Source organism: Leptodactylus fuscus, chromosome 11, assembly GCF_031893055.1.
Source record: "Leptodactylus fuscus isolate aLepFus1 chromosome 11, aLepFus1.hap2, whole genome shotgun sequence".
Lineage (NCBI taxonomy): Eukaryota > Metazoa > Chordata > Amphibia > Anura > Leptodactylidae > Leptodactylus > Leptodactylus fuscus.
The window spans coordinates 11,923,496-11,932,613 of record NC_134275.1 but is presented as its reverse complement, the minus strand read 5'-3'; the positions used below and the strand labels follow the sequence as shown (position 1 = coordinate 11,932,613).

The 9,118-nt window shown below is 48.9% G+C and overlaps 2 protein-coding genes across 2 annotated transcripts; one reads left to right on the top strand and one right to left on the bottom strand.

The window, feature by feature from the left end:
• Positions 1 to 2,652: 2,652 nt before the first annotated feature.
• MRPS2 (mitochondrial ribosomal protein S2) lies at positions 2,653 to 5,504 on the bottom strand. The gene is made up of 4 exons (XM_075260225.1): positions 5,419 to 5,504; positions 4,236 to 4,370; positions 4,014 to 4,143; positions 2,653 to 3,269 (listed from the first exon to the last, which is right to left on the bottom strand). Exons 1-4 carry the CDS (start codon positions 5,453 to 5,455, stop codon positions 2,726 to 2,728), a joined length of 846 nt encoding a protein of 281 aa, XP_075116326.1. The 5' UTR covers positions 5,456 to 5,504; the 3' UTR covers positions 2,653 to 2,725.
• A 990-nt stretch (positions 5,505 to 6,494) lies between these two features.
• PIERCE1 (piercer of microtubule wall 1) lies at positions 6,495 to 7,836 on the top strand. The gene is made up of 3 exons (XM_075259814.1): positions 6,495 to 6,617; positions 7,093 to 7,171; positions 7,651 to 7,836. The coding sequence occupies exons 1-3, from the start codon at positions 6,508 to 6,510 to the stop codon at positions 7,834 to 7,836; spliced, it is 375 nt and encodes a 124-aa protein (XP_075115915.1). The 5' UTR covers positions 6,495 to 6,507.
• Positions 7,837 to 9,118: the final 1,282 nt, after the last annotated feature.

The window sequence follows — 9,118 nt, the reverse complement described above, 5'->3', positions numbered from 1 at the left end:
GAGATTGCAGAGATGGTGATGTGAGTTTGGCTTTTGTGGGGGTCCTGGGAAAAACATATGTGCGCTATTGTGACGAAAAGTAGCCTATTGCGCAATCCTGTGTAGTAACTATGTTTGTGGAAAATTTCAGCCAAATCGGTGGAGCGGGTTTTGCGTGATTGAGGAACAAACATCCAAACACACAAACTTTCAGTCAGACCATATGGCAGATATAGTCATGTACAAGGGGCCAGTGCGTAATATGGGAAAACATTTTAGGGAGAACTCTGGAATAATTAACCCCCGCACACACACTACACAATATCATGCCCCATAGTGGCCTCTGCACACACTATTATGTCCCATAGTGCCCCTTGCACACAGTATTATCCCCCATAGTGGCCCCTGCACACAGTATTATCCCCCATAGTGGCTCCTGCACACAGTATTATCCCCCATAGTGGCCCCTGCACACAGTATTATGCCCCATAGTGGCCCCTGCACACACTATTATGCACCATAGTGGCCCCTGCACACAGTATTATGCCCCATAGTGGCTCCTGCACACAGTATTATGCCCCATAGTGGCCCCTGCACACACTATTATGCACCATAGTGGCCCCTGCACACAGTATTATGCCCCATAGTGGCCCCTGCACACACAATTATGCCCCATAGTGGCCCCTGCACACAGTATTATCCCCCATAGTGGCCCCTGCACACAGTATTATCCCCCATAGTGGCCCCTGCACACAGTATTATCCCCCATAGTGGCCCCTGCACACAGTATTATGCCCCATAGTGGCCCCTGCACACACTATTATGCACCATAGTGGCCCCTGCACACAGTATTATGTCCCATAGTGGCCCCTGCACACAGTATTATGTCCCATAGTGGCCCCTGCACACAGTATTATCCCCCATAGTGGCCCCTGCACAAAGTATTATGTCCCATAGTGGCCCCTGCACACAGTATTATGTCCCATAGTGGCCCCTGCACACAGTATTATGAAAACAACACAAAAAGAAAAATAACCCTCTACTTGGTTGCACAGCATGGTTTTGAAAATATGGTTGCACGGAAAAACACCCGACTGTTATAAGGTGAATATAAGGCAAAGCTTCCCTTACTCATAGCTAAGGGACGTTAAGAATATCGATCCTGGAACGCGTCATCTTTTTCTGCCATGTTTCCGCCTCGTGAATGGTGATGTAATATCCAGGTTTTTAATCTTTATATCGGAGTAAAAGTTAAGTTTTACAAAACAGTGATTGCTGGAATTTTTCAAAGTTTTACACAGTACTATGCCCCATAGTGACCCCTGCACACAGTATTATGTCCCATAGGGGCCCCTGCAAACAGTATTATACCCCATAATGGCCCCTGCACACAGTATTATGCCCCGTAGTGGCCCCTGCACACAGTATTATGTCCCATAGTGGCCCCTGCACACAGTATTAGGTCCCATAGTGGCCCCTGCACACAGTATTATGCCCCATAGTGGCCCCTGCACAAAGTATTATGCAACATAGTGGTCCGTGCACACAATATTATGTCCCATAGTGGCCCCTGCACACAGGATTATGCCCCATAGTGGCCCCTGCACACAGTATTATGCCCCATAGTGGCCCCTGCACAAAGTATTATGCAACATAGTGGTCCCTGCACACAGTATTATGTCCCATAGTGGCCCCTGCACACAGTATTATACCCCATAGTGGCCCCTGCACACAGTATTATGCCCCATAGTGGCCCCTGCACACAGTATTATGCCCCATAGTGGCCCCTGCACACAGTATTATGACCCATAGTGGCCCCTGCACACAGTATTATGCCCCATAGTGGCCCCTGCACACAGTATTATGCCCCATAGTGGCCCCTGCACACAGTATTATGCCCCATAGTGGCCCCTGCACACAGTATTATGTCCCATAGTGGCCCCTGCACACAGTATTATGCCCCATAGTGGCCCCTGCACACAGTATTATGCCCCATAGTGGCCCCTGCACACAGTATTATGTCCCATAGTGGCCCCTGCACAAAGTATTATGCAACATAGTGGTCCCTGCACACAATATTATGCCCCATAGTGGCCCCTGCACACAGGATTATGCCCCATAGTGGCCCCTGCACACAGTATTATGTCCCATAGTGGCCCTTGCACAAAGTATTATGCCCCATAGTGGCCCCTGCACACAGTATTATGTCCCATAGTGGCCCCTGCACACAGTATTATGCCCCGTAGTGTTCCCTGCACACAGTATTATGCCCCGTAGTGGCCCCTGCACACAGTATTATGTCCCGTAGTGGCCCCTGCACATGAGTGGGTCAGCGGTCTATCATGTATGTTGTTGCTTGTTCCTTCTTTATGACACTGTCTAAGAGAATCAGAGTACAGGGCTCATCCCTTGCTGCATTCATATTGGGGAAGGCGAGCCCTGTTCTCTATGATTGTTGGGGGGCTTCTGTGGTTGGACAGCTGTAGATAAATGATCGCTACAATCCCTGTAATACCGGGGGTCTGACCAATACCAGTGACTACAAGCCTTATATGGCAGGGGGCTGCTGAGGTACAGGCTGCTGTCAGGAGGGGAGATGACGTCTAATATAACAGAAGACATGACAGTACAGCAGTGACTTTTCTGATCTTGTGACTTCAGGAAGAGATGGGATATCTTAACAACTTTATTGATAGTAAACAATGTACAAGGGTGAACATTTACAGTGTGGGGGTCTCTGAGGGTCTTAGGAGTCTTCGATCTTATTTCTCAGTCCGTACAGAATCTCCATCTGCTTCCTCTTGGCTTTGGCTCGGGTGATGGTCATTTTGAAGAGTTGGCAGTACAGTTCCATGGCGGAGGGGCTGTCGTCGTTTCCCGGGACGGGGTAGCTGATCAGGCTGGGATTGCAGTTGGTGTCCACTATCCCCACCGTTGGGATGTTCATTTTGGCAGTGTCCCGGATGGCGACGTGCTGTTCGAACACAGTATTGAGAGTCCCCAGGAAGACAACGAGATCTGGGAGGCGAACGCCGCGGCCATACTGGATATTGGCGTTGGTGAGCAGGCCGCCCCTCCAGAACCGGGTGTGGGCATATTCACCACACTCCTCCGCCAAAGTCTCCACCCTGTGACAGAACTGACGATTACGGCAGATAAACAAGATGACTCCATTGCGGTAGGCGACGTGGGCAGTGAAATTCAGCGCCAGCTGCAGGTGCTCCAACGTCTGGTTCAGATCAATGATGTCCTGATCCAATCGACAGCCAAAGATGTACGACTCCATGAGCCTGGAGCAATGGGAAACAAAGGCAATATTGAGAGAAACTCCACTTACTGCAGACGCTGCAAACACAGCACCAAACATGAGCGCTGCTCTGACTACTTCATATATACAGGATTGAGGTCTGTAACCTCCTGAGATACTCGGGGCCACAAACCCTCAGTACGTGACTAGAAATCCCCTATATCCAGAGCTCTGGCGTAGCTGCAGGACTCGCCACAGTGTACTAACAAGATCTACCCCCAGTGAGGATGTGACAGCCTCCTTTAAAGACACACTTCCCCTTTAATTGATTATCATTTAGCTCAGGGGTCGGCGACCATCGGCACTGCAGCTGTGGTAAAACTACAACTCCCAGCATGCACAATGGCTCTGCTGTTCTTGGAACTCCCATGGAAGTGAATTGAGCATGCTGGGAGTTGTAGTTTCACAGCAGCTGGAGTGCTGAAAGTTGCTGATCCCTGATTTAGCTCGTGTTCATATGTTAAAGATTTTATACAGATTTTGGGTTGAATTTTGCAAAAAAATCCACAAACACTTTGCATCCTATACATGTGAATAGGGTTACACACTCTGGAAGTTTTCCAGGAACAGCACCACCCATGTCCACAGGGTTTAAGTGGTAGTGCAACTCATCACAAGGCCTACAATACCAGACAAAAGCCATGGACAGGTGTAGCATCCTGGTCCTGGACACCCCCTTTAACTCTTTCCTCTGCCCCTCCCCCAGTATGGTGGACAGGGGACGCACCTGTGACGACATCCTTTCTTGTGTCCCAGGTGGACACGAGCATCAAACAGCGTCCGTATAGAGAGCAATTCCTTCACATTAAAGAAATCCGGATGTTTCAGGGGCTCGGAGATCAGCCAGTCCGTGAAATCTAGAAAACGCAAAGAGCAGGAGGAAAGGGTTAACACGGAATTATTAAGGCAGCTTTATTCAGGTGTCACCCGAGGACATCTGGTCACTGACCCTTCACATTGGTCTCAGGGGTCTCAGCTGCAGGGGTCGCGGCGCTTCCATATGACCTGGTGCCAGGACTGATGGACGAGAAGAGCCGTGATGAAGCTGCTGCGGGGAGGACAAGGCCGCCGAACCTCGAAATCACTGCAAAACAGACGGGTATTAGTGGGAAGTGCAGGGGGCGCAATGAGAGTCCTGCAGAGGTCCTGGAGGGGAACCGAAATCTTATCATGTGGATTGTATAAGGCATCATGCAGAGTGTTCACACATGGCAGATTGTCCCAAATTGTTCCATTCATCTGAATCAGGTTGCTTTGGACTTTGGAGACCCTTTATAAGGAATAGAACTGATGTTTAGTTGCTGAAATTTCTGCATCAAAATCTGCCATGTGTGAACATGCACTGATGGCTGAGGGATTGCTGCAGATTTCACTCAGGATGAATCTCATCCGCTTTACAGTAAATCTCTCCAGACTTTCTACCTTCTGTATATGTCCTGCCTGGCCTTAAAGGGAAAGCTCCATAATCTGATCCAACCCCATATCTGGAGAGAGGGGACAGTGACTAAATGTATATCCCCTCCCCCTACACAGAGAGCCCAGCCCCATATAACAGATGTCACTCGGGGCCCCGGCTGTCATGTGACAAACTAAATGTATATGAGTACAGTGGGGAGGACGCCCACCATATACAGCCCCTATACATATACAGCCCCTATACATATGCAGCCCCTATACATATGCAGCCCCTATACATATGCAGCCCTTATACATATGCAGCCCTTATACATATGCAGCCCTTATACATATGCAGCCCCTATGCATATACAGCCCCTATACATGGCTTCTGACCACTAAGGAGGGGATTGAGGAGTAGCAGCACAAACACAGAGGCGCCGCTTATCTCATACTCAAGGGAAAATATGATGAGATCTCAGCTGGATTCTCAGAATTATAAATGTTATAATAATATAGTAAATAACAATAATATTATATCATGTAATAATGTCTTATAATAATCTATCCAGTAATATCCTATATGAATAATAATCTAGCACATGTAATAATAATATAGTATATAACAATGTATGCAGTAATATACAATATATCATGTAATCCTATGGTAATAATCCAGCACATGTCACATTGTATAGGGTACATACAACTATTAACCCCCTCTGTCCTGTCCTCACCAGTCCTGCAGAGCCCGGGCAGTCCAGGGGCCGCCATGCTGTCTGTGGGTAAGGTCACACTGTGCGGCGCTTCCTCTCTCTGCGCCTCCTCTTCCAGTATTGAGGGCTCTGCAGCGCCACCTGGTGGCCAAGCCTTGTACTTCCCTCCTGCTTATCACATCGCTCTGCATATACCTGAGCAGACCAGCAGGCACCCAGCTTTCCCGATCCCCTGTTATTACTGCTGGAAAGTCTGACAACTACCTCAGTGGAAGTTTATCTCGGCCATACTGGTGCTCACCCAGCTTTCCCTGACTCCTGAAGGGCCAGTTTTATTCCCAGATCCTCTATCATTGTAATTTATCACAACCTTCAAGAAGGACAACCCTTTGTGAGCTGGATGGCGGCCATGTTGGTTGTACCCAGCTTTTCTAGGAAAAGATATCACTAAGGATCTGTATACACTGTGTATGAACCTAAAATTCATGTGTGTACATACGTATGGATACCATATAGAACCGCCTATAGTAAAACAATGTATATCAGGTGCGCCCTCCATATAGGACAGTGTAGTCCAATCTGACGGCATGTGGCCCCTATGGATGGGGGTTATGGAGAGATTAGGGCCCGGACCCGGTGAGGCTTATCATACTCAGATTTTAGGTTCTGTCCTCTGAGTGTTTGAGGGGTCAGACTGTCAGGACCCCCGCGGAGCGGCTGTATTCTCTGTCCGTGTGCCCGCTGGCTGATCTGCGGAGGTCCAGACAGTCGCTCTCCTATCAATCTAAAGGCAATATCTTATGGGCAGGACATCAGTTGTAGAAAGAGAAAAACCTCCTTATAGTGGAGACTATAGAATCCATACAGTGCCAACCAAGGAAGAAGCCGAGACGTGATTGGTTGTTGTGGGCAGTGACATTGGACTCTTGTCAGTCTGAGCAGCCCATCCTCAGAGGTGACACCCCCCCCCCCCCCCCGGAGTAAAACCCGGAAACTCCTCCCCTTATACTCCTCATTGTGGATACTTTGTTGCCCTCTGGTGGTTTCCTAGCAACAGTCTCCAGGAAGCTTGTAGTGCAGCCCGTGCTCTGTGTGCAGGACCAGGATACAATGTCTGAGCCCCAGGAGCCCCCCAACCCCAAAACCAGTGACTACTACCGGGTACAGCCGGACCTACCTGCCAGGTTCAATCAGCCGCAGATGTGGAGCGGAGGATACAGGTATGTTCTGGGTCAGAGATAGAATCTCCTCACTATGGGTGTGTTCACACACTGCAGATTTGTTGCAGAAATTCCTAAGACTTATAACCGAGGGCCTTGTGTTCTGCAAACTCCATTCAGATGAACCGGAGAGACAGGGAAATGTCTGCAGCAAATACCGTAAGAATCCTGGGTAGCTTGTGGAACCTTCTATTCAGCTCTTGGGAAAGCTGGGTGACAACCAATATGGCTGACATGCAATCTCCACAGGGTTCTGAACAGTGAAACTGCACTGTAGAGAAGGTGATGGGTCATGGCAGCCGTAACCCAGCTTTCCCAGAAGCAGATATAATGAACAAAATTTTTTACAGCACCTGCAGAGGATGATGGGAGCAGCAGAATCCTGGGGGGGGCGGGGGGCACATACTTATGTGATGTGGGGTCTCGCTCCGCTCTCTGTGTATTTCTGATGCTGAGGATTTACTTTTCATTACAGAATAAAGCCGGGGAATCCTCTGTACAGGACGACCAACCAGACGTACGGGAGTAAAGCGCCAAGCGTCCACGAGATGCCGGTGAGAGCCTGAACCCTGCTCGTGTCTGATCCCTCACTGGCTGCACTCAGCCCTCCAGAGCGTCGCTCCCTGCTCTGGCTAAGGCCGTATTCACACAGCCGCTGTTCTTTTAACCTTTCTGGCCTGCAAAAACAGATCAAATAAGAGATTGGGCCGTGTTCTTACCATGCAGAGGCCGATCCTTGCGAAAATGTGAGCGTGAGGTCACGACTGCAGGTCCGTGATGTAGTTTGTGTGTGAATAGGCCGCAGGCTACACCGGCTTTGGTCATGTGACATAAAGTCGCTGTTTGTCGGCAGGTACAATTCCTAGGCTAGGCTCAGTCTCTTGTGACCTTTGACCAATAACCCAGCAGGTTTGGATTTTTTATGATTTTTGTGTAATGGGTGTGTCCTGTATGGTGTCAGGCCGATTCTGCGCTATGCTCTGCCCCATTGCACCTAACTCCACCTTTCTAACAATGTATTTGTCACTTCCAGACCACATTTAATGGAGTATCTGACAAATTTTCCGAAGCCACGACCAAATGTGGAATGTACCGGAACAACGGATTTAACACACACATAGAGAAGAGCTTTGTGAGCGGCCCCGACAATCTCATCACCGTCCACGACCGCAGGAACTTCCACAGGAGCTACAGCATGAAGGGCCCCGCTCTACAATAACAAGTAAAACGCTTCCCAGGCCTTGGTGCTGGGTGACTCCTGAACTTTGAGATCTCTGTGATCAGCTCTGATGTCTGGGACAAGGGCAGTGTATATATATAAGTGTGTGCGTATATATATATAGACAGCACTATATTACCCTATATACAGGATGATATACATCCATATTCCATAATAATGTATCTTACTCCAGGGGTATGACCGACAGTCTTCAATGGCTGACGAAGATGAGGAGGTTCCTGGTCGGGGGAGGGGAGGGGGCCTGAACACATGGACAAGACATAAGACCAACATGACACCATTACTATGTACATAGTGGGGAGCAGAGGTGCAGGGGGGGTCGGAGATAGTGGGGCAGCAAGAAGGTAAAGGAGTTGATGGTTAGGAGGCTGGATAGTAGGGAGCAGGACATGATGGAGAGGCTGGATAGTAGGGATTAGGTCATGAAGAAGCTAAAGAGTAGGAAGCAGGTCATGATGGAGAGGCTGGACAGTAGGGAGCAGGTCATGATGGAGAGGCTGGAAAGTAGGGAGCAGGTCATGATGGAGAAGCTGGATAGTAGGGAGCAGGTCATGATGGAGAGGCTGGACAGTAGGGAGCAGGTCATGATGGAGAGGCTGGATAGTAGGGAGCAGGTCACGATGGAGAGGCTGGATAGTCGGGAGCAGGTCATGATGGAGAGGCTGGAAAGTAGGGAGCAGGTCATGATGGAGAGGCTGGACAGTAGGGGGCATCAGATAGTGAGTAGCAGGGGGTATATGGGAATCTTCCGCTGGTCTCCGCACATATCACCATACATATAACTCCAGTAGGTTGATGTACTGATATACTCTGTGTTACTGTACCGTACACTCGCAGCATACAGCGCCACAGACTATGACAGCTTTATGTAAATAATGGAAATAAATGGAGTTTGGATTAAACAAGTGAATGAAACTTTATTGTGGTGAATAATCCTCCAGTATATACTGTACTTATATCTATATCAATATGGGAGACTTCAGAAACATCACCCTGAGCAGGATTACACATAGGAAATCTCCTGAGAGATTACGTCGCCTCCTCGACAGGATCTGTGGCCCCAATGTCCTCCGTAATGAAGGGGTCATCAATTAAAGTGACCCTTTTATATTTGAGGGTGTTACTCCAGATCCTTCAGATGACACACGACGGATTATAGTAGTAACTCCTGCCGACAGGATCCATGAAGAATAGGGCGCCATTACTGCGGGGCACCAAGACTTTATACCAGATCTCAGGGCCTAGGAAGGAACAGGACTCA